This window comes from Bubalus kerabau, chromosome 11, assembly GCF_029407905.1.
Source record: "Bubalus kerabau isolate K-KA32 ecotype Philippines breed swamp buffalo chromosome 11, PCC_UOA_SB_1v2, whole genome shotgun sequence".
Taxonomy (NCBI): domain Eukaryota; kingdom Metazoa; phylum Chordata; class Mammalia; order Artiodactyla; family Bovidae; genus Bubalus; species Bubalus kerabau.
The window spans coordinates 30,733,170-30,759,493 of NC_073634.1; the positions used below are offsets into that span (position 1 = coordinate 30,733,170).

The following is a 26,324-nucleotide window of genomic DNA, read 5'->3' on the forward strand; positions in this document are numbered from 1 at the left end:
AGAAAAGTTTCAAGCATGATACAAAACTCGTAAGCCATAAAAAAAAAAGATTAATAAACTGGAGAAAATAAAATATGAAATTCTACATGAAATAAAGCTCAAATTACAAACACAAAGATGGGGAAGTGATTTGCAAGATTTGCAAAACCTGTAACAAACTAATCATTAATATAAAGACAATTTACAAATCTGAACAAGATGAGCAATTATGAACAAAATGAAAACTTTCAAAAGAAAAAAAAATGGACAAAGGACACAAACAAGCCACTCATACATACACAAAAAATACAGAAATAGGAAATGAATATATAAAATTATACTTGACCTCATTAATAATGGTGTGCTGTTCTAAGCACATTATACTACATATATAAACTCATTTAACCTTCATGATAACTCTAAGATGGGTACTTTTATTATTTCATTTTATGCATGATGAAACTGAAATAGACAGATTTATTGGTATGAGAAAATGAAAATATACAAAGTAGGGGAAAGGTTATAACAAATACACAGTGATCAAAGTCATTTGTAAATTGCAGATTTTAGAATAGAACACCTCTTAAGAGAAGGTGTGAATTAACAGCACTAAATTCTGTTTTCCATATTCTACTCCCAGGTTTAAAGGGGTCTCATATAGTGTTCAAAGAAGGCAATGGCACCCCACTCCAGTACTCTTGCCTGGAAAATCCCATGGACGGAGGAGCCTGGTGGGCTGCAGTCCATGGGGTCACTAAGAGTTGGACACGACTGAGCGACTTCACTTTCACTTTTCACTTTCATGCATTGGAGAAGGAAATGGCAACCCACTCCAGTGTTCTTGCCTGGAGAATCCCAGGGACGGGGGAGCCTGGTGGGCTGCTGTCTATGGGGTCGCACGGAGTCGGATACGACTGAGGTGACTTAGCAGCAGTAGCAGCATATAGTGTTAACATTAATATTCAACAATTCAAGTTAGTAAATATTTATTGAGATGCATCTATAAGTATAGAAATACACAATGTGAAGGAGGTAGAGACAAATAAAACATGGTACCCTGATTAAAGAAGGTATCAATGTAGGAGAAACCAGATACAATACATAAAAACACAAATGTTTCATAAGAAGCTAGTGATTTCTACATTTCAATAAATTTCCCCATTACTACATAAAAGGAAACATTTTTTTTAACAAAAGGAGAAACAGGAATTAAAAAAAAGAGAGAGAAAATAATCAAGTGTGACATTTTAAAATGAATGGGAACAAATACTCAGATATTAAAAAAGTAAAGTGATATCTACTATGGGCCAGAGAATTGATCAAATCATTCTAGCACATACTTAAAACAAATGATACATGTAACACTGTGTAATTCCTTTTCACAAACACTTCCAACTTTAAACATGTGGGACAAACTAAGTTCCAACATGTTATAATCTATAACTTAATCCAGATTTTTTTTTTCCTTGATAACTGAGATTGAAGCTTTGGATGATTTTCTCCATAGAAGGTATAAGTGCCAGAGTTTATTTTAAGAGAAATGACTGAGACAGAAGCTGGATAGATGGGTCAGAATGCATGGGGTTTACAAGTTACAAGATAAATCATGCCGGATGTTAACCTATGGCAGAAAAATCAGGGCAAAAGTTGTTAGAAGAAATAGATAAGAAGGAACGTGCTGGTGGATTGTCAGGAAAAGGTTTTTCAGGATAAATAAGTACCTGAAAGAATTATAGGAATGCCCATTAGATTATCTGTTCAGGAGCATTAAAAATGACTGCCAGAGAAAGCTTGGAAACTTCAACTTAAATGTAGCTTACAATGTCATTTCAAGGCACTGGATGAGAAAACATGGTTTCTTCATAAAGGTATGTTGAACTGGCAAAAGGATAACAAAATGAAATTGTGAACAGCTGATTTTCCTAAAGCTCACACTGTAAATTCTGGTAATGTATTTGCATCTTTGAGGGTTTCAAAAGCACATAATAAAATACTAGCAAATATATTCCAAAAGTACATTAAAAGAATGATATACCATGACAAAGTTCACATTAGAACTGCAAAGACTGTTCAATTGTAGGAAACCGACTACTTTCAGAATTCAGCATATTGATCAAAAGAGAAAAAAAAAAAACCTCTTTAGAGAAAATCATGGCAAAATTCTGAAAAAGCATTAATGTTATCTTTTATTTTTGATTTTTTAAGTACAATAGGAATATGTATTTTTAAAACCCTCATAAATAAAGACTATTTCCTTTAAATGATTTTTAAAAATATATACAAAGGCAGTAACATACTTAAGGGAAATACTAGAAGCATTCTAATAAAACTAAAGGAGGGGAAAAAATCCACTATCACTACTTAATAGCTTTTCAAAGACACTGCATGATACTATTAAAGAAGAGAAGAAAATAAAAAGGTTTATAACTAGAAAAAGAATTGATAAATTCAATACCTTTTATAAATGATATGATCATATACTCTCTGGAAATCCAAGAAAATGAATTGAAAAACTAATTATAAAGAATGAAAGAATTCTGTACTACGGTTGGGGAACAAAATTAACATCCTTTATAGAGATACAAAGTAATATAGTAAAGCAATTCTTAATACAACACAAAAAGAAATATTAAAGAAAGTTTTAATATTGAATATGGAAATAATTATAAAGAACTGAAAGCAAAAGCATTCCCTATTTCTTTCCATTTTCTGATCTATTTACATATTCATTGCATTTTTAGTAGGCCAGGTATTAAAGCATTCCCCACTTTAATGATGAGGGAAAGAGAAGACCAGAGAGGCGAAGTAAGCCTCCAAACATGCATAACCAGCACATGGTGACAGCAAAAGACAGACCCAGATTTTTCTGGCTCCAAAGCTCACCCTCTTTCTACTACCACACATTGCTGCAAGTTCAAGAAAGGGGAGAATCTCTAAGCAAATTCAGATCAAATCCAACAAGTCTTCAATATTTAATGTCTTTAATAAAGTTCTATTTACAATCACTGTAAATGTATGCAAGATATTTATATCAAATTAATGTGCACAAGTTAAACAGAAATCAGAGAAGTTGTCAGAAAGAAACTGAATTAGCTATGTCAGGTCCTAGTCTTACGTTCTCAAAAGGACTGAGTATATGTGTGCAATTCCCAGAATAGGGAAGATTCACAGTACTTCCTAGACTGACCTAACCAACATGGAGAGGGAATAAAGCTAAGACAGACAATTCAACCTGATTCTATCCTGAATCATGATCCCATGTCACCTACAGATTGACCCTACCCTTCTAATCCCCTTTGGTTACCCTGAATTTGCTTTTCTAAATCTTGATTATACTCCTGGCATAGAAAAGTGAAAAATGCAGTGAAACAGTCACTCAGTCGGTCCAACTCATAGGGACCCCATAGACTGTAGTCTGCCAGGCTCCTCTGTCTATGGAATTCTCCAGGTAAGAATACTGGAGTGAGTAGCCATTCCCTTCTCCAGGGGATGTTCCCAACCCAGGGATTGAACCCAGGTCTCCTGCACTGCAGGCAGATTCTTTACCATCTGAGCCACGAGGGCAGTCCCTTGGCACAAAGAATATACTACAATACAATTCCACGTACCAAGGAATACTAAACTAAATAAAAGCCCCCATCTTTTGGCCTATCAGAATGGATCCTAGCATTCTTCTTCCTGTACTGGGTTTTGTTTTTGTTTTGTTGATCCTGATCACATACTTTTTAGCTGAATTACATTTTTCAAAAAGCAGTGGGAGATGGCTCCTAACGTGTTTTCCCCTAGATATCATCCATTGTAACTATCTTCTCCTGTAGTATTAAACTCTAGGATTTAGCATTCAACCGTCCTTTGGAAAAGGGAAAGATGGCTATTTGAGGTTTAAAAGGAAAGTGAGGAAACAACGGTGAATGAAAGCAGAATTACTACAGATCCAGGAGCAGAACTACTACAGATCTAGGTCCTGCTAATCCAAAGCTATTTAGAAGTCAACTGTATGCCTTACAAGATGAAAGCGTGTGATGAAGAGACAAACGAGATAGGAACATCAGAAAAGTTATCAATTTTTAATACTTACCTTGGCTCTCAGTTCCGAAGACTAATAATTCATAGACATCAAATTGAAACACATACATTACCATATATAAAATGTAATAGCTAGCCAATGAGAATTTGCTGTATGACATAGGGAGCTTAAATCTGGTGCTCCGTGACAAACTAAAGGGGTGGGATGGGGTAGGAGGTAGGAAGGAGGCTCAAGAGGGATGGGACATAAGTATTTATGGTTGATCTATGTTGACATATGGCAGAAGACAATATAATACTGTAAAGCAATTATCCTTTAATTAAAAATAAATAAAAAAGAAAAAATAAAAAAAGAAAAACTTTTGCAGAAGAAGGCTAAGCTATCCACAATCTATAGCTGCTGGGCCTGGACACCATTCTACTTAGTCACTAGTTAGCTACAGCCCTCACACAATGTACAGCCTGAAAAATCCCATGAATCCAAGCCCTAAGTTGCTGCATCTGTAAGCTGTTTCAGGATACTGAAACTCAACTCATTTCAGAAACTCAAATTTCTCCAAGAGACAGACACTTTACATTGTCCTGCAAAGCTCTTAAGAATGGGAAGAGGTGATATATGAGGACAAAAAGATATACATCTTAAGAGAAATAAGAATTCATCACTGAAGAACTTCAGAAGTTCCTTTGCCTCTCAAAAAAAAAAAAGAAACATTCCTAACATCCTTACCAGTAAACGACATCCAGGGGTGCAAAGTAGTTGTTCATTATCAGGTCAGCAAAGTAAGCTTCTGTTTCCCGGCAGGCAGTTCCATTTCCAATCACCACTGTGCTGCAGCTTGAAGAAGAAACAGAATGAAAAAAAGGATGAGATCAAGGCATGCTTATAAATCAATCAGGAGAAAATGGACAGAATGCACAAACAATATTATATGATGCTCGTATTGTCTCATATATCCAAGCAACCTCTCCACTATCTCACAAGGGCAGTGCAGACTTATATAGAATGAAAGACACTGCCTCTGCACTTGGTATTATAGGAGGTCATGGAGAAATGTTTTATGGTCACACAGTCTCAAAAACAGTCAGCTTTCTCCCCACCTAGAAGTAACCAAATTTAGGCAAGAATAAATGAACAGTTCGGTTCACTCACTCAATTGTGTCCGACTCTTTGCGTACCCCATAGGCTGCAGCACACCAGGCTTCCCTGTCCATCACTAACTCCCAGAGCTTGCTCAAATTCATGTCCATCAAGCCGGTGATGCCATCCAACCATCTCATCCTCTGTCATCCCCTTCTCCTGCCTTCAATCTTTCTCAGCATCAGCGTCTTTTCCAATGAGTCAGTTCTTTGCATCAGGTGGCCAAAATATTGGAACTTCAGCATTAGTACTTCCAATGAATATTCAGGACTGATTTCCCTCAGGATTGACTGGTTGGATCTCCTTGCAGTCCAAGGGACCCTCAAGAGTCTTCTCCAACACTGCAGTTCAAAAGCATCAATTCTTCAGCTCTCAACTTTCTTTATGGTCTAATTCTCACATCCATATGTAACTACTGGAAAAACTACAGCTTTGACTCTACAGACCTGTGTTGGCAAAGTAATGTTTCTGCTTTTTAATATGCTGTCTAGATTGGTGACAGCTTTTCTTCCAAGGAGCAAGCGTCTTTTAATTTCACACCTGCAGTTACCATCTGCAGTGATTTCAAAGCCCAAGAAAAATAAAGTCTCCGTTTCCATTGCTTCCCCATCTATTTCCCATGAAGTGATGGGACCAGATGCTATGATCTCAGTTTTTTGAATGTTGAATTTTAAGCCAGCTTTTTTACTCTCCTCTTCGACTTTCATCAAGAGGCTCTTTAGTTCCTCTTCACTTTCTGCCACAAGGGTGGTGTCCTCTGCATATGTGAGGTTATTGATATTTCTCTCAGAAATCTTGATTCCAGCTTGTGCTTCTTCCAGCCCGGCATTTCACAAGATGTACTCTACATACAAATTAAATAAGCAGGGTGACAATACACAGCTTTGATGTACTCCTTTCCCAATTTGGAACCAGTCTGTCATCCACATCTGGTTCTAAACTGTTGCTTCTTGACCTGCATGCAGATTTCTCAGGAGGCAGATCAGGTTGTCTGGTATTCCCATCTCTTTAAGAATTTTCCACAGTTTGTTATGATCCACACAGTCAAAGGTTTTGGCATAGTATTTCTGGAATTCTCTTGCTTTTTCTATGATCCAACGGATGTTGGCAATTTGATCTCTGATTCCTGTGCCTTTTCTAAATCCAGCTTGAACATCTGGAAGTTCTCGGTTCACGCAATGTTGAAGCCTGGCTTGGAGAATTTTGAGCATTACTTGGCCAGCATGTGAGATGAGTGCAATTTGCAGTACTTTGAACATTCTTTTTGGTATTGCCTTTCTTTGGGATTGGAATGAAAACTGACCTTTACCAATGCTGAGGGTGGCCACTGCTGTGTTTTCCAAATTTGCTGGCATATTGAGTGCAGCACTTTCACAGCATCATCTTTTAGGCTTTGGAATAGCTCAGCTGGAATTCCATTATTTCCACTAGTTTTGTTCATGGTGATCTTTCCTAAGGCCCACTTGACTTCACACTCCAGGATGTCTGGCTCTAGGTGAGTGATCATACCATCAGGGTTATCTGAGTCATTAAGATTTTTTTTGTATAGTTATTCTGTGTATTTTTGCCACCTCTTGCTAATATCTTTTGCTTCTGATAGGTCCATAATGTTTCTATCCTTTATTGTGCCCATCTTTGCATAAAATGTAATTGAAATGTAATGTAACTGAATAAGAGAACATTCTAAGCCATAATAAAGAACTATGACTGAATTATGTGGTATGTTTTCAAGTAATTTCTGAAGCTTCCAACTATTGCCAAATCCATTCCTCAGATCTATAAAAAAGAAAGAAAGAGAGGGAGGGAGAGAAGAATGAAGGAAGGGGAGGAGGAAGTAGAGAAAGAGAAAGCCCAAACTGAAGAATTAAATGGTCACTTTTGCTTATATTGGACTTCCCTGGTGGCTCAGACAGTAAAGCATCTGTCTACAATGTGGGAGACCCGGGTTCGAGCCCTGGAGAAAGAAATGGCAATCTACTCCAGTACTATTGCCTGGAAAATCCCACGGACAGATAAGCTTGGTAGGCTACAGTCCGTGGGGTTGCAAAGAGTCAGACACGACTGAGCGACTTCACTTCACTTCACTTTGCTTATATTACCAACTTTGTTTAGTGAAGGCTGCAGAAGCGGGCAGCATTCCTCTAGTCTCCAAATAGCAAAGTTCTCCAGCAATTTGCCCCAGCATGGTTTAACATAGCTCCTTTCCTCACGCCAAGGCACTTCCCTTAATACGCCCCTCCAAATTAGGATCTTCAAAGGTTATCTCTGACTGGCTGAGCCACTAAAGTACTCAAAAGGTTACTTATTTTCATACTTGAAATTCAGCAAAAGCCTCTTTATTTTCTCTGCCTCTCGGAAGCCTTGTCCACAATGCAGGTATACCACGTCAGTATGAAGTATCTGACCTTAGGAAAAAATAAAAGGAATAAGCCATTTTGTAAGAAATTACAAAACATAAAACACCACTGACTTGATTAAGCAAGTTGAAACTGAAAAGCAAACTGGTTTATCTTTTTTAGAAATGCAGTCTGAATCTTTCTTTATATATATATATATATATATATATATATATATATGTAATTTCTTTTTAAAATTTATTTATTTTTAATTGGAAGATAATTGCTTTACAATATTATGCTGGTTTCTGCCATACATTAACTTGAATCAGCCATAGGTATACATACGTCCCCTCCCTCTTGAACCTTCCCTTCACCTCCCACCCAAACCCACCCCTCTAGGTTGTCCCAGAGCACAAGTTTGAGCTCCCTGCATCATTCAGCAAACTCCCACTGACTACCTGTTTTATATATGGTACATATGATTCCATGCTACTGTCTCAATATTCTTCAATCAGATACCACCATAAGGACTCTGAAATTTTGTTACTTTCAGAGTTACTAGAACTCTATTTTGCTACACTAAATCTTTACTAACTAGATAATATGCCATGATACCTAAAAGATAAATGATTTTTAGTAACACTTAACATCAAAAATAGCAAAAGCTAACATTTACTGAAAATTTATTATATATCAGAGGGTTATAATACTATTCTATTTCTTCCTTTGGGTTATAGTTATGTAAATTTCTTGACCTTGTGTAAATTTTTGAGCTACATATTTGTGAACTATGACCTTTTCTGTACTAAACAATATTTTGGCCAGAAATACATTTTAAAATATGAGGGTAACTACCTAAAGAATAGAAGTGATGAGCTAAATGACCAACTTAGGAAGTTAGGAAAAGGACAGTAAAATAATCTCAAAGAAAGTATAAGGAAGAAAATGATAAATGTTAAGAAAGCAGAAATAAATGAAACAGAAAAGAAGAAAATTCATATAACAGAGAAGATCAATGAAGTTTAAAATTAAAAATCACCTGTTAAGAAAAATACATAAATTTAGCAATACCAACCAAGAAAAATAAAGATGACATAAATAAATTGTACTAGAAATGAATTTAGAAGATGCAGAGAGATTACTATAAAAACTTTATGTTAATTTAGATTAGAATAAATTCTGGAAAAGTCTTAAAACAGACTGAAAATATATATGTGTATATGCATGTATGTACGTGTACATAAAATCTTAAAAAGAACTATCCTATAAACAATACAAATACAATAAAAGATAAAAGCCATATGAGAGCTCAACAAATGCAGGAAAAAACACTGACAAAATACACTACCCATTTATTAATACTATAAAAATGCATAATATAAAAAAAGAACAACTGGGACAGCAAAATAAAAAACCCATGAATATATTTATAAAAAAAATGTATCCCCACAAAACCCAAAAGATGAGCAGGTGGGAACAATGAACCAACAACCACCAAGGCGGATGTGTATCAGCATTTCTATCACACGAGGCAGAGCAAAACAATGCAGAATCTCATGGGCCTGAGATCAGAAAAAGCCTCAAAATATCAGAAGGTACTTCCCTGGAAATCAAAACTGGTTCATTTCACACCAGGAAGTAAAACTGAAAAAGACTTCTGCATACTCTAATTTATAGGTCAGTATAAACGCAGCACAGTAAGTTCAGAAAGGATTGGAAAACTCTGATCTCTGAACTCTTGAAACTAATCCGTAGGATATTCAAGACAAAATGTCACAGTGAGAAAAAAACTGTTCAGAATCGTATCCACACTGGGCTTCCCTAGTGGCTCAGGTAAAGAATCTGCCTGCAATGCAAGAGACCTGGTTCGATCCCTGGGTTGGGAAGATCCTCTGGAGGAAGGCATAGCAATCCAGTCCAGTATTCTTGCCTGGAGAATCCCCATGGACAAAGGAGCCTGGTGGGCTACAGTCCTTGGGGTCACAAAGAGTGGGACACGACTGAGCACACAGCAAGGACAGTATGGGTGAAAGGGGCAAAAAAGTCAAGATAAAAGGGAAGAAAGCAAATTTTAACAAGTATAAGGCTATCTCTCTTTCCAAATAGATAAAAAAGTTTTTCTTCCGAATAATTTGGAAAAAGTAGAAATGACAGTTCTAGAGATATGCAGCTACCCTAACCCAGCCTTCCATCCTAAAAGTTGAGGAAAACACATTTTATGTAAAATTAAGAAAAGTATCACAGTCAAATTTCACATAGAATGATTATTTCTCAAATCAGGAAACAAAAATGATTAGAAGGATATCCTTACAGAAAGGTGTGCCCCCAAACAGAGAAAAACTGTAACCTAATATATAAAAACAAACAAACAAAAAGATTATAGAAAATGAGAATAAAATAAATCAGAACTAGAAAATGTCAGAAATAAGATGAAAGACTACAGGAATGAATTAAATGTGAAAGAAAAAGTTATTCCAGAAATGGAAAACTTAAACCAAAAAAAAAAAAAAAAGAAAAATATAAATAATCAAAAAAAAAAAGGTGAAGAAGTTCACCATAGAACTATAACTCATTTTTTTTATCAGTATCAAATGGAAATTCAAAACATTAAAAACATAGTACCTTAAATAACTCAATGGATGGATTTAATAGCACATTAGACCTTAACCACTTCAGTGTTCTTGCCTTGAGAACCCCATGAACAGTACAAAAAGGCAAAATGATAGGACACTGAAAGAGAAACTCCTCAGGTCAGTAGGTGCCCAATATGCTACTGGAGATGAGTGGAGAAATAACTCCAGAAAGAATGAAGGGATGGAGCCAAAGCAAAAAGAATACCCAGCTGTGGATGTGACTGGTGATAGAAGCAAGGTCCGATGCTGTAAAGAGCAATATTGCATAGGAACCGGGAATGTCAGGTCCATGAATCAAGGCAAATTGGAAGTGGTCAAACAAGAGATGGCAAGAGTGAATGTCGACATTCTAGGAATCAGCGAACTGAAATGGACTGGAATGGGTGAATTTAACTCAGATGACCATTATATCTACTACTGCGGGCAGGAATCCCTCAGAAGAAATGGAGTGGCCATCAAGGTCAACAAAAGAGTCCGAAATGCAGTACTTGGATGCAATCTCAAAAACAACAGAATGATCTCGGTTCGTTTCCAAGGCAAACCATTCAATATCACAATAATCCAAGTCTATGCCCCAACCAGTAACGCTAAAGAAGCTGAAGTTGAACGGTTCTATGAAGACCTACAAGACCTTTTAGAACTAACACCCAAAAAAGATATCCTTTTCATTACAGGGGACTGGAATGCAAAAGTAGGAAGTCAAGAAACACCTGGAGTAACAGGCAAATTTGGCCTTGGATACGGAATGAAGCAGGTCAAAGACTAATAGAGTTTTGCCAAGAAAATGCACTGATCATAACAAACACCCTCTTCCAACAACACAAGAGAAGACTCTATACATGGACATCACCAGACGGTCAACACTGAAATCAGATTGATTATATTCTTTGCAGCCAAAGATGGAGAAAGAAGCTCTATACAGTCAGCAGAAAAAAGACCAGGAGCTGACTGTGGCTCAGACCATGAACTCCTTATTGCCAAATTCAGACTTAAATTGAAGAAAGTAGGGAAAACCACTAGACCATTCAGGTAGGACCTAAATCAAATCCTTTATGATTTTACAGTGGAAGTGAGAAATAGATTTAAGGGCCTAGATCTGATAGATAGAGTACCTGATGAACTATGGAATGAGGTTCGTGACATTGTATAGGAGACAGGGATCAAGACCATTCCCATAGAAAATAAATGCAAAAAAGCAAAATGGCTGTCTGGGGAGGCCTTACAAATAGCTGTGAAAAGAAGAGAAGCAAAAAGCAAAGGAGAAAAGGAAAGATATAAACATCTGAATGCAGAGTTCCAAAGAATAGCAAGAAGACATAAGAAAGCCTTCCTCAGCAATCAATGCAAAATAGAAGAAAACAACAGAATGGGAAAGACTAGGGATCTCTTCAAGAAAATCAGAGATACCAAAGGAACATTTCATGCAAAGATGAGTTCGATAAAGGACAGAAATTGTATGGACCTAACAGAAGCAGAAGATATTAAGAAGAGGTGGCAAGAATACACAGAAGAACTGAACAAAAAAGATCTTCACGACCCAGATAATCATGATGGTGTGATCACTGACCTAGAGCCAGACATCCTGGAATGTGAAGTCAAGTGGGCCTTAGAAAGCATCACTACGAACAAAGCTAGTGAAGGCGATGGAATTCCAGTTGAGCTATTCCAAATCCTGAAAGATGATGCTGTGAAAGTGCTGCACTCAATATGCCAGCAAATTTGGAAAACTCAGCAGTGGTCACAGGACTGGAAAAGGTCAGTTTTCATTCCAATCCCTAAGAAAGGCAATGCCAAAGAATGCTCAAACTACCGCACAATTGTACTCATCTCACACGCTAGTAAAGTAATGCTCAAAATTCTCCAAGCCAGGCTTCAGCAATATGTGAACCGTGAACTTCCTGATGTTCATGCTGGTTTTAGAAAAGCCAGAGGAACCAGAGATCAAATTGCCAACATCTGCTGGATCATGGAAAAAGCAAGCGAGTTTCAGAAAAACATCTATTTCTGCTTTATTGACTATGCCAAAGCCTCTGTGTGGATCACAAGAAACTGTGGAAAATCCTGAAAGAGATGGGAATACCAGACCACCTGATCTGCCTCTTGAGAAATTTGTATGCAGGTCAGGAAGCAACAGTTAGAACTGGACATGGAACAACAGACTGGTTCCAAATAGGAAAAGGAGTTCGTCAAGGCTGTATATTGTCACCCTGTTTATTTAACTTATATGCAGAGTACATCATGAGAAACACTGGACTGGAAGAAACACAAACTGGAATCAAGATTGCCGGGAGAAATATCAATAACCTCAGATATGCAGATGACACCAGTCTTATGGCAGAAAGTGAAGAGGAACTCCAAAGCCTCTTGATGAAAGTGAAAGTGGAGAGTGAAAAAGTTGGCTTACAGCTCAACATTCAGAAAACGAAGATCATGGCATCCGGTCCCACCACTTCATGGGAAATAGATGGGGAAACAGTGGAAACAGTGTCAGACTGTATTTTTCTGGGCTCCAAAATCACTACAGATGGTGATTGCAGCCATGAAATTAAAAGACGCTTACTCCTTGGAAGGAAAATTATGACCAACCTAGATAGCATATTCAAAAGCAGAGACATTACTTTGCCAACAAAGGTACGTCTAGTCAAGGCTATGGTTTTTCCTATGGTCACGCATGGATGTGAGAGTTGGACTGTGAAGAAGGCTGAGTGCCGAAGAATTGATGCTTTTGAACTGTGGTGTTGGAGAAGACTCTTGAGAGTCCCTTGGACTGCAAGGAGATCCAACCAGTCCATTCTGAAGGAGATCAGCCCTGGGTGTTCTTTGGAAGGAATGATGCTAAAGCTGAAACTCCAGTACTTTGGCCACCTCATGTGAAGAGTTGACTCATTGGAAAAGACTCTGATGCTGGAAGGGATTGGGGGCAGGAGGAGAAGGGGACGACAGAGGATGAGATGGCTGGATGGCATCACTGACTTGATGGATGTGAGTCTGAGTGAACTCTGGGAGTTGGTGATGGACAGGGAGACCTGGCGTGCTGTGATTCATGGGGTCGCGAAGAGTCGGACATGACTGAGCGACTGATCTGATCTGATCTAGACATAGCAGAATAAAGGATTAATTATAAAGACAGTCAATGGAAAATAAAAGAACTGGAAATAGAAGAAGAAATTGAATGATCTAAAATACATGTAATTAGAATTCCAGAAAAAAGATCTGAAGTTCTACAAACCGCAAGCACAATTCATGTTCTCCCCTCAAAACAAACAATACACACACAAAGAACTATTAAGTATGTAAGAAAACTTTTGAAAACCAAAAAGAAAAAATTTTATCAGTAGAGGAAAAAATTATTACCTTCAAAGAAACAATAATAAGATTTTTGGCTGACTTCTAAACAGAAACTATAGTAGTCAGAAAAGAAAAAGGACGTCTTTAAATTACTGAAAATAACTGCCAATCTTGAATTCTATACCCAGCAAAATATTTTTCAAATCTGAAGGCAAATCAGAAACTTTCAGTCAAGAAAAAAAAAATTGAGACAATTTTTCACTACCTGATCTACATTAAAAAGTAAAAGGCTAGAGTTTTGGGAAGAAAGAAAACGATCTCAAATGGACACAGTAATGTAGAAAGAAATGAAGATAACAGAAAGGGCAAATAAATGAGTAAACAGGAAAAAAAATTACTGACTGGACAAAACAATAAAAATGACTTGTGGTATTTAAAATATATACAGTATAAAAATGCATCATACATAAATGTATCACAACAAAATATTTTTCAAATATTTTGATGGGGGATAAATAAAGTTATTAATATCTGAACCCAGTTAATCCTCAATATCTCCATTGTGACCGAGGGAAGGGCATAAAGTAAAAGTTGAGTATTTAGGTCAACAAACAGGACAAACAGGAAGTATGATTCTGATTCCCATATCCCTTGTTGTGAGTAAACCATCTTCTATTCCTTGAAAATTAAGATTATTTCCACATTCTCATGAAACACATGAAGTGAAATTTATGACCAACGAACTTCTATACCAAAAAAATGAAAGATATGCTTACTAGTTGGAGAAATTACAGCTAATTTGCAACCGTGTTTATAACCGGGATCCACTCCCATCAAGGTACGCCCTGGGACAGGGCTTGTTAAAAGGAGCTGACGAAGATTCCGTCCAAACATCATTACTGACTCCTTCTCTGCATCTGATGTTAGTTTGGCTCTTTAGAAACAGAAAAGGAGAAAAAAAAAGATAAAGTATTCAGTTTTTAGTTCATTCAAATTTTCTTCCAGAGAAAGAACACAATTTATTTTGTACAATTATTCCTCACTAGTGCATTCATTATAACAAAGTAACTTAATAGAAAAAAAAAAAAAATCACATACAAAATTGCATTTAGTCTCTTTTTGCTAATTTCAATAATACATGTACCACAAACAATTTTGTGGCATCAAACCTGCAGAGTTTGTCATACTGCCCTTCTTCTCCATCTGCTCTCCCTTATATAAGTAATCTACATGTACACAGATATTTATCTGTGTATATGATCGAGACAGAGTATATCAAGATTTGGACATTACATAGAATGTCAAATTGAAGTTTATCAGCTGATTAAAAATATAAACATATGATTAGTGATAAATTATTGAACCCAAGTAGCCTCCTCCATCAATACTTAGTTTTATACCTTTCACCTAAATATCTCTCAATGCCATCTTCTCATTCTATTCCATCCCCTTTGGCATTCTCACAGTGATGTGACATGATCACAGATACTAATACCAGTCCAGAACCATACCTCATATAAATAACTCTCCAATTTTATCCAGAGAAGCTTTTAAAAGTCAAATTTTAAAACTTTTTCTAGGATAAAAACATATATGTCTGTATTGGACTTAAGGGCTTCCCCAGTGGCTCAGCAGTAAAGAATTCGTCTGCATTGCAGGAGATCCAGGTTATATCCCTGGGTCGAGAAGATCCCCTGGAGGAGGGCAAGGCAACCCACTCCAGTAGTCTCGCCTGGAGAATCCCATGGACAGAGGAGCCTGGCGGGCTACAGTCAATAGCATCGCAAACAATCAGACACGACTGAAGCTGAAGCGACTGAGCACATTGGACTTAAGAGGTATTTGGAAACTAAGTTTTACATCATTCATCTACTTAACAAAAGTTCTTAATGTATTATCTACTGAAATTCAAAAAGAATCTATAAAAAGTATCTCTTCTCTATTAGACAAGGTTAAAAAAAAAAAAAGTACATGCCAATGGCCACAAAAACAAAAGCAATTCAGAGCACGGGTCAGTGTTGAGATAGAATTATCTACATATCTAAAGGCATACATAACTAACTAAAGCTAACAAACATTTGTTTTGGGGGCTTAATTCAGTTTCTTAAGGCTTTTCCCCCATTTTGTCTAATATTTCAACATCATTCTCCCTGTATTTAGCCAAGCAACATGCAAATATCATTATAAGTATTTCTAAATCTTCACTTTTTATTTATTGAGTGAGCATCTGCATTCAGTCTTACATAAGGTTCTGTGTTCAGTGTGAGAGATATAAAACTAAAAAAAAAAAAAAAAAACCCTGTCCTGGAGATCACTGTTTAGTGAAAGAAACAAAAAAATTAAATAGATGAGTACAATATACATGACAGGGATGGCTACATTAGGAGAACTTCCTAAAAGAAATGTCTTCCCAGGTGAATCAAGAAGGATAAGTAATAGTTAAGCAAACAAAGGTAGGAAGAGTGGCTGAAGAGCATAGGAGAAAATATTACAGGCAATAAAAACAGCATATATAAAAGTTCATGGCTCATTTATAGAAAAAGCAAGTAATATCACACAAAAAAGTAAAAAGAAATATCAAGACAAAGGGCTGCAGAGGAAAGGTTTTTCTAAAGAGCTTGGATTTCATTCTGGAGACAAAGAAGATCCACTGAAGGATTTTAAGTTAGAAGAGTGTGAAATAATCCGATGGGAATTTTAGGACAGCAATGTGGAATATGTATTAGGAAATTCAAGACAGAGATCATCTATGACCCTAGTACAGTTATTCAGATAAGAAACAATGATATCCTGAACTAATCACGGATATATTTTCTCCTAGTAAAGATGGAGATAAAGAGGAGCCAAAATCAAGATACAATAAAAGACAGTATAGAAGACAACATTTGATAATACTGATAATATAGTCTTGATGAAAGAGGTATGCGTAAAAAAAGGAAACATGGATAACTGATCATGAAGTCAGGCAAACAAAAATGTAGAAGCAGACTATGAATCTTAGTCAACTGAGTAAAGTAGCTGCAAAATAATATAGTCTATATGATCTTTTTTAATATGCACACATGAATGGAGAAAAAGTCTGGCAAACTAACTAGTGGAAGTACGTGCTTTTTTTTTTCTTTGTGTTTTACTCATTCTTTCAATTTTTCTACATTTGGACAAATTTCTTTTTAATTAGAGAATTAAAGTACTTTTCTTTAAGAAACAAATATTAAGGGGTTTTCCCTCTCAACGCTGTTAAGGTAATTACAAGTGTTTCTACCAAGTGACACATCGGTAGACAATGTCTGCAAACCAACTTATGGACTGGAATTAAGGTATATTTTTTTAACTACAGGCATTTTAGAAAAAGGGAAGGGAAGTGCTCTCGCTTGCCACTGCTAAAGTCAGAGAAGAATTATACATTAAATATCCCACACCAAACTGAATATATTAAATCTCAATGAGATTATTCTACAGGCAATAAAAATACTCACATCAAATATATACAAAAATGTCAAAAGCACCATTGGATGTTATATGCAAATAAGAAAATGATAAATATATAGCAAAAAGGGAATTAAAATTTTAGTAAGATAAATTTTTTTTCTTCATTAAGAACAAAAGCCCTTTTTAAAAACATTATATCCCAGCACTCAAAAGCAAGTTATGTTACTTCACAGACTTGAAATGAGATAGGGTTCCAAAAGAAACAATATATTTAAGGGATGTCTGAGCTAAAAAGGATGAATCAAGACAATGAACGACCTTGATAAAAAGAAGTTGGACAGAAAGGAGCTATATGTCCTTTTTAAAAGTATCTGCTCACTCCCTACTCTAATGCCTCCAAAGTCAACAGTCAAGTCCAGGAAAGAAAAAAGAGACAAACACAAAGGCTGCTATAAATTCTAGTGAGGCTGAAGAGATGGCTACAATTTCTAGTTTCTGGTGACTCTTGCTAAAACCTTTAAATAAGTCAGAATAAAGAAAATCCATAGCACAAAGGAAAGAATATATGAAGGCATGGCTGGTGTCTAAAGGCTAACTACCAAGATAAAGGTTAGAGAAAGGCAGAAGAGAGGGTTTTTACCTCCCAACATTTCTGTCCATCTCCTCCCCTACAAATAATTCAGTACCTCACCTCTTTTGCAGTTCTTTGTAAACCTTAGTTCTTCTGCTAGTCCATTTAGATGGTCACTTTAACAGTCTCATAATATTTGCTCATCACTGCTGATAATTATTCCTCCAAACAACTCCCATTTGGAGTTTAAAACATATATATTAGCTTTCTCTCATAGTAACATATTCCTCACGCACTCTACTGATTTCCTTATGCCTTTTTTGGCTCTCTTACCTCTGAAACTGCTGCCAACTAACTTCTCTATTAACTGCTTAGTTTGTTTCTCCCAAGCCAAATCTCTCATCAATAAAACCATTTGTTTGGCTTGGTTGTCAAACTGAAATACTGTATTGCAGAACTGGAAGGGGTATACATTAAGTGGTCAAGATTTGAAAAGTATACTGTAATTAAGAGCTATGTTTTGTGATCTATGCATGTAAATGCCTCTACAGATTGAAATCTAGGCTTAAATTTAAGACTGTGTGATTCTGACTCAGTTCTCTGGCTTGGTTAATGGATTGACAAATATTTACTGCACGCTTTTATGGGCCTATTACCATACGTAAAAGTAAACAGTACACAAAGTTAAATAACACAAGATGCATACCTGAACTCTCTACAAAGGAGAGGATAAATAAGGCGTTTAAAGGAATCATCCAGTGAGTTGTATAAGATCTTCATTAACTCTGGCCTTGCAAAGCCACGTGGTCTCCACCTGCAAAAAAGAAAAGCCTATACTAACACTGATGTAACAAGAATAAGACCATAAAAGGGCTCCTGGAAGAGGAGAGGGGAAGTGGAAAAGAAAAGGGGGGGAAGAAACTTTACTGAAGCCAAAGTAACATAATCTGTGAGGAGAGGCTGTGATGTCTGAAAATTATTACTATGACATCTGGAGTTCTTATTTTTAAAAACCTGGTAACCATGGTCACACACAAAACTTAAGGAAGGAAAAACCTATTCTGGGGAGAGTCCCCAAGGCATTATTAATAATGGTCAAAATTGTTAAGCTATAAGAAAGTCACAAAAATTACTGAAGCACTGCTATAGACTGAATTATGTCCCTAAAATTAGTATGTTGAAACCCTAACCACTAAGTTGGATGGAGATGTGGCTGTTGAGAGATAATTAGGTTTAGATGAGGTCATGAAGGCAGGGTCTTCATGATGGGATTAGTGCCCACATAAGAAGAAACATCAGATACCCGCCTCTCCACAATGCCAGGTGAGGACATAATGAGAAGCAAGCCAAAAAGAGGGTTCCCTTCAAAATCCACGTCAGCCTGACCTTGATCTTCGACTTACAGCTTCCAGAACTGGGAGAAAATTTCTGTTGTTTAAGCCACCCAGTCTATGGTATTTTGTTATGGCACCTGAAGCTAAGATAAGCACTGTATCCTTCTTTTACTATTTCTTAATCTCTTCCTGCAGAAAAGGCAATGGCACCCCACTCCAGTACTCTTGCCTGGAAAATCCCATGGACGGAGGAGCCTGGAAGGCTGCAGTCCATGAGGTCGCTAAGAGTCGGACACGACCGAGTGACTTCACTTTCAGTTTTCACTTTCACTCATTGGAGAAGGAAATGGCAACCCACTCCAGTGTTCTTGCCTAGAGAATCCCAGGGATGGGGGAGTCTGGTGGGCTGCTATCTATGGGGTCTCACAGAGTCGGACACGACTGAAGAGACCTAGCAACAGCAGCAGCAGCAATCTCTTCCTGAGAGTTAAAATAGACTGAGTAAAGGAGAAACTCTGTTTTATTCGTTGCCTCTTGTCATTCTTGAGTAGAACTCACTCTATTCCTGAGGTTGTACTGCTCTATTAGGCAGTATATCTGCATACATACTGATAAATATAAATATCAGAGAACCCATCATTAGTAGAAATTTGAGAAAGAATAGTAAGATAAAAACACAAGCTAAAAAGGACAAACAAATTCAGCCCTACCCCTTCTGTGTTCTCTACAACTACAGCATTTCTGCCTGCATCCTTCAACGGCTCTTGAATAGAAAAATACTAATATTTTATCAATCGTTCTTAATAAACCATTAATACACTTTAGGGACACTGTCATCTCCCTTACTTCTCTCAGCTAGGAAATTAACTAAATTTCAGTGAACAAATATTTAAGCATTTATAATATGATACAAGAGCTTCCCTGGTGGCTCTGCGATAAAGAATCCGCCTGCAATGCAGGAGACCTGGGTTTGATCCCTGGGTTGGGAAGATCCCTTAGAGAAAGGAATGGCTACCCACCCCAGTATTCTTGCCTGGAAAATTCCATAGACAGAGGAGCCTGGCAGGCTACAGTCCATGGGGTCACAAACAAACACAAGTCAGAGTGCACAAAGACACACACACACACACACACACACACACACACGAAAGGCTATAGAACAACTAACTGAATCCCTTCCATAGAAGGTTATTACTTGAGTAGAATACAGTTTTGCTTTTTAATTTGAATGAATGCAATTTTATGTAGAACATATATCCTTCCTTCCATCCTAACCCTGTTTCTCCCTACTGTCACCTATTCCTGATGTCATGAGAGGTAGAGAGAACTAAGATGTGAATTAAGACACAGTTATTATTTTTATATTCTGTCGCTGTTATAGGCATACCTCAGAGATACTGTCAGTTAGGTAGGTTCCAGACTACCACAATAAAGTACCACAATTAAGTGAGTTACATGATGTTTTTGATTTCCTAGAGCATATATAAGAGTAATGTTTATACTATACTGTAGTCTTTTAAGTGTGTAATACTGTTATGGCGATGATTCTTCCTCTAACTCAACAGTTAAACATCTCTGAATAAATACTAAGAAGGGCAGCACTTTAATTAAAATCCCACAATACAAAAGACACGGTACATAAGATGTGTACAAAGAAGCACACAGATTAAGACAGAGGTCACAAACCTCAGATTCCTACATGGGTCAAGAAAGTACTGTAAAATTGGGGCTCTGTAACAACCCAGAGGGGCAGGCAGGGGTGGGAGGTGGGAGGGAGGTTCAAGAGAGAAGGGACATAAGTACACCTATAGCTAATTCATGCTGCTGTATGGCAGAAATCAAACCAATATTGTAAAGCAATCATCCTTCAATTAAAAATAAAGAAATTAAAATTAAAAAAAAATTTTTTTAAAGAAAGTACTATAAACAAATGAAAAAGACCCAGGGCTTACATGTGTGTTTTTGACAGAGACATGCTTTGCTAACCCCTTTAGACAAAGAAACATACTCCACTTTGGCAAAGAAATACACTCCCCCCGATTTTGTATCTATAGATAAAGGTAGGCTCTCTCCATCTAGCTTTCATTTTCCCATATTTAAAAGAGAAATGGATATAGGGTATAGTTCCCTTTAAATCTACTACATGACAATCTACTACAGAACCACTTTAGTGTAGCATTTTCTCAAAGTGATATGACAAACATTTGGGGACAGAATGATTTACTATAAGACTATCCCATGCACTGACACTAAAAGCTAATTTTAAAAAATAAAAAAGGCTAGTGGCCAGTAATTCATTCACTATTCTATGATATCTGATAAAATTCTATCTCAATTATCCTTAATGAACAAAAGACTTCAGATATACTATACACAATATGTTTCTGTTAATTCATCTTTTTCAAAAAAGAAAAAACGCTCTTTAGAAAAGATTTGGAGAAGGCAATGGCAACCTACTCCAGTACTCTTGCCTGGAAAATCCCATGGGCGGAAGAGCCCCGCAGGCTGCAGTCCATGGGGTCATGAAGAGTCGGACACGACTGAGCGACTTCACTTTCACTTTTCACTTTCATGCATTGGAGAAGGAAATGGCAACCCACTCCACTGTTCTTGCCTGGGGAACCCCAGGGACGGGGGAGCCTGGTGGGCTGCTGTCTATGGGGTCGCACAGAGTCGGACACGACTGGAGCGATTTAGCAGCAGTAGCAGCAGCATAAAAGATTTATATGATACAGATTAAACTGAAAGTCCTTCTTCCCAGAAATAGCCATTATTAATAATTCTTACATACTTGCCAGATAGTTCCTATTTCAACACACACCTTTTATAAAAATGTAAAAAAGATACATATCTATCTGTTGTTTATTTTTTAACACAACAGACATCTTTCCATATAGATCTCGATAAAGCATTTTTAAAATGAAAGAAAGAAAATTCTGTAAAAACCTGTTTTGTATGCACCACTTGCAGAACTCTTTCTTTACTCCATCAGGAATGTTAACCTTGACAGTCAGTATCTTCAAATTTTCTCCACGGTTAATTGCCAGAATCTGAGTGCAAACATATAGAGCAAAGAATGATGATCCACAAAATACATAAATGATCAATTTAATCAGTCAACACTTGTGAAACAAATTGGGTGGTTACCCAGGTTACAGTTCTATCAGTTCATTTATTTACCAAGAATGTATTCAAAAATACTCATTTTTAAATACTTTTTTCCAAAATAAAATAGAGCTACGAAGCCTATGACAGTCACAGGAAGAGACTTCAGTGATCTAAAATCTCATTTCAGATTCTACTAACTCAAAGTTTTTGATCACCTAGAGCTCCAAAATTACTGTAGATGGTGACTGCAGCCATGAAATTAAAAAGACACTTGCTCCTTGGAAGAAAAGCTATGACCAACCTAGACAGCATATTAAAAAGCAGAGACATTACTTTGCCAACAAAGGTCTGTCCAGCCAAAGTTATGGTTTTTTAAGTAGTCATGGATGGATGTGAGAGTTGGACTATAAAGAAAGCTGAGTGCCAAAGAATTGATGCTTTCGAACTGTGGTATTGGAGAAGACTCTTCAGAGTCCCTTGGACTGCAAGGAGATCAAACCATCCATCCTAAAGGAAATCAGTCCTGAATATTCATTGGAAGGACTGATGCTGAAGCTGAACTCCAATACCTTGGCCACCTGATGCCAAGAATTGACTCATTGGAAGAGACCCTGATGCTGGGAAAGACTGAAAGTGGGAGGAGAAAGGGACGACAGAGGATGAGGTAGTTGGATGGCATCACCGACTCAATGGACATGAGTTTGAGTAAGCTCCGGGAGTTGGTGATGGACAGGGAAACCTGGCGTGCTGCAGTCCATGGGGTCGCAACAAGTCAGACATGACTGAGCAACTGAATTGAACTGAGAGCAGAGGTTCCCAACCTCTGGGATCTACTGCCTGATGATCTGTGGTAGAGCTAATGTAATAATAATAGAAATACAGTACACAATAAATAGAAGTAATAGAAACAAAGCGCACTATAAATGTAAAGGGCTTAATGAAACCATCCACTCCACATCCTACCCCACCCCCACACCCCAGGCCTGTAGAAAAATAATCTTCCACAAAACTGGTCCCTGGTGCCAAAAAGTTTGGGGACTGTAAACTAGGCTTAAAAGGATATACTTCCTTTATTTGTTAAAAGACATCACTAAGATAAATACAAATATGCAAAACTCTGGAATATTTAACAACTACTAATCATTACCATTTATTGAGCACTTACTAATTGTCAGGTCCATCTAAGCACTAAATATGTTATCTCATTTATCTTCAAAGCCACCAGTAATATATGTGCTATCATCTTACTTTTATATGATAATTCTTCTAAAACTAACTTGTCCCAGGCCAAAAACCTAGCAAGTAGCAAGGAGGAATTTAACTTCACATCAAGCTATCTCTGCTCTTAATTAGTATATTAAAAGAATAATTATTTTAAAACACATTAAAAACACTCCTCAAAAAAGAGCAAACAAAGCAAACCTAAAGCAAACAGAAGGAAGAAAATAATAAACAATGGAAGGGAACTAAATAAAATACAGAATAGAGAACAACAAAAATATCAACAAAACCAGAAGCTAGGTCTTGGAAAATATCAGCAAAATCAACAAGCCTTTCAATAGATGACCAAAGCAAAGAAGGAGACATTCCAATTATCAAAATCAGGAATGAAAGGAGCCATTAATATGAATATTACAGAAATAAAAATAAAAGGGATCATAAGAGAATACTATGAACAACTATATGCCAAATTAGGTTAATCAAATGAACAAATTCCTAAAAAGACACCAACTTCCAAAATAGAACAAAAACCGAAAATCCAAAATGATCCCTAACAAGTAAAAAGATAGAATTAATAATTTTAAATTTTCCCACAAGGAAAAACCCAGGCTCCTATGGCTACACTGCTGAATTCCACTAAATATTTAAAGAAGAATCAATACCAATTCACAAACTCCTCGAAAAATACAATAGGAACAAAAAAAGCTTCCTGATTCTGTTTACCCTAATATCAAAACCAGACAAGAACACTGTAAGAAAAATGTAAAGACTGTTACTTCTTATAAATATAGATGCAAACATTCTCAATAAAATACTAGTAAACCAAACTCATAAACATATTTAAAAAATTATACATGAGGCTCAAAAGGGATTAATTCCAGAATGCAAGGTTGATTTAACATCCAAAAAGCAGCTAGCATAATACATCATTAACAACAGAATAAAAAACAAAGATTACATGGCCATGTCAATAAATGCATAAGTAATATTTGAAAAAATTCCAGCAGTTGTTCATGATAAAAATACAGAGTAAACTAGGAACAGAAAGCAAACTCTTCAACATGATAAAAGGTACATACAAAAACTCCAAAGAAAACATAATATTTAATAGTAAAAGACTGGATGTTTTCTCTCTACGATTACAAGGGTGTCTCCTCTTGCACTTCTAGTCAACACTGTATTAAAGGTTCTATCCTGGAAAATTACCCAAGAAATAAAAGGCCTCTAGATTGAAAAGAAAGAAGTAAAACTATCTCTATTTGCAGATAATATACTCTTGCTTACACTAAATCCTAAGAAATTCACTATAAAACTATTTGAACTAATATAGTTCAGCAAGGTTGCAGGATAATCAATTTCTACACACTAGCAATAAACATTATGAAAATAATTTTTTTAAATTCTATTTACCATACCACCAGCAAGAATAAAATACTTAGGAATAAATTTAACAAAATAAGTTCAAAACTTATACTCTTGAAAACTATAAACATTTTTTTTTAATTGAACCCAAATAAATAGAAAGACATCCCAGGTCCATGGACCAAAAGGCTTAATATTGCTAAATGGCAATAATCCCCAAATTAATTCATAAATTCAATATAAGCCCTATCAAATCCCAGTTGATTTTGTTGCAGAAATTGAACAAACTCCAAGATTCAAATAGAAATTAAAGGGACCCAGCATAAACAAGTCAATCTTGTTTAAAAAAAGAACAAACCTGGAGGACTGTCGCTTCTCAATTACAAACTACAGTAAACAACAGTGTGGCATTAAAGATAAAATACAGATCAACAGAATAGAACTGACAGTCCAGAAATAAATCTATACATCCACCATCAAGTGAATGTCAGCAACGGTGCTAAGACAGTTTAATGGGGAAAATAGCCTTTTCAGTAAGTGACGCTGGGACAATGGGTGGTCACATGCATAAGTATGAAGTTGGATTGTTTACACACATCATACACAAAAATTAGCTCAAAATTGATCACACCCCTTGATATAAGACACTTAGAAGAAAATACATGAGAAAATACATAGTCTTAAGTTACATACTTAAGTATGTAAGTATGTAGCCTTAGGTAAAACACCACAAGCATAATCAACACAATAAAAAAACTACACAGATTACTTCAACAAGATTATACTCTTTATACCTCATAGAATAGTGAAAAGAAAGCCCTTAGCAAAAAAATTTTTTTAAGTTTTGCAAATCATACATCATACAAAGGACTTACACCTGAACATACAACTCATAACTCAAAAGTAAAAAGACACAACCTAACTAAAAATATTCAAAAGGGCCACAGACATATTTTTTCAAAGATAATACACTAATGTTCAATGAGTACATAAAAAGATGCTCAACATCAGTTTTTACTAGAGAAATGCAAATCAAAACCATAATGAGATAGGACTTCATAATAAAATGGCCACAATAAAAAAGACAGAGAGTAAGCACGGATTAGGATATAAAGAAACAGAATCCTCATAAACTATTGGTGGGAAAGGTAAAATAGTGTGTGGCAGTTCTTCAAAAGGTTAAAGAGAGACACTATATAATTCAGCAATTTCACTGCTACATAAAAAAGGAAAAGTATATATCTTTTTGAAACTTTATATAAATTTTAAAAGTATTTTCAAGTAAAATGTTAAATACAGAACAAATTGTCAAAGTTTAAAAAACTGTAGATACTTTAAAAACACTTTAAATATATTTGAGATATTTCTAAGGTAAAACACTGGCAGAAATAATCCCTTAAAAATAAATTTTTAATGCAAAATAAACTTTATTTGGAGCTGGACAAAACCTTCAATGTCTGCCAGCTCTCTAAAATAGTGAAAGAAACACTCAACAGTAAATAAAAGTTCTTTATCCAAAGATTTATAGATAATAAATTCATTCATGCAGAATACAATAATAGAGTAGAAGTTATTTAATCTTTATTTATTAAAATATAATACAAGGCCATTCTCACCTTTGCTCCAGAAAAGCACCTAATTCTGCTTTATTGACTATGCCAAAGCATTTAACTGTGTGGATCACAATAAACTGTGGAAAATTCTGAAAGAGATGGGAATACCAGACCACCTGATCTGCCTCTTGAGAAACCTGTATGCAGGTCAGGAAGCAACAGTTAGAACTGGACATGGAACAACAGACTGGTTCCAAATCAGGAAAGGAGTACATCAAGGCTGTATATTGTCACCCTGCTTAGTTAACTTATATGCAGAGTACATCATGAGAAATGCTGGACT

General features: G+C 36.2%; 1 protein-coding gene across 2 annotated transcripts in view; it reads right to left on the reverse strand.

The window, feature by feature from the left end:
• Window positions 1–26,324, reverse strand: part of SRBD1 (S1 RNA binding domain 1) — a 238,441-nt gene that overhangs the window by 166,784 nt on the left and 45,333 nt on the right. For both annotated transcript variants that reach the window (XM_055539987.1, XM_055539986.1), the window contains exons 10-14: window positions 21,684–21,787; window positions 18,110–18,217; window positions 14,180–14,337; window positions 7,458–7,548; window positions 4,733–4,840 (exon numbers count right to left, since the gene is read on the reverse strand). In XM_055539987.1, coding sequence (XP_055395962.1) covers window positions 4,733–4,840; window positions 7,458–7,548; window positions 14,180–14,337; window positions 18,110–18,217; window positions 21,684–21,787 — 569 coding nt within the window. The remainder of the gene's footprint in view (window positions 1–4,732; window positions 4,841–7,457; window positions 7,549–14,179; window positions 14,338–18,109; window positions 18,218–21,683; window positions 21,788–26,324) is intronic.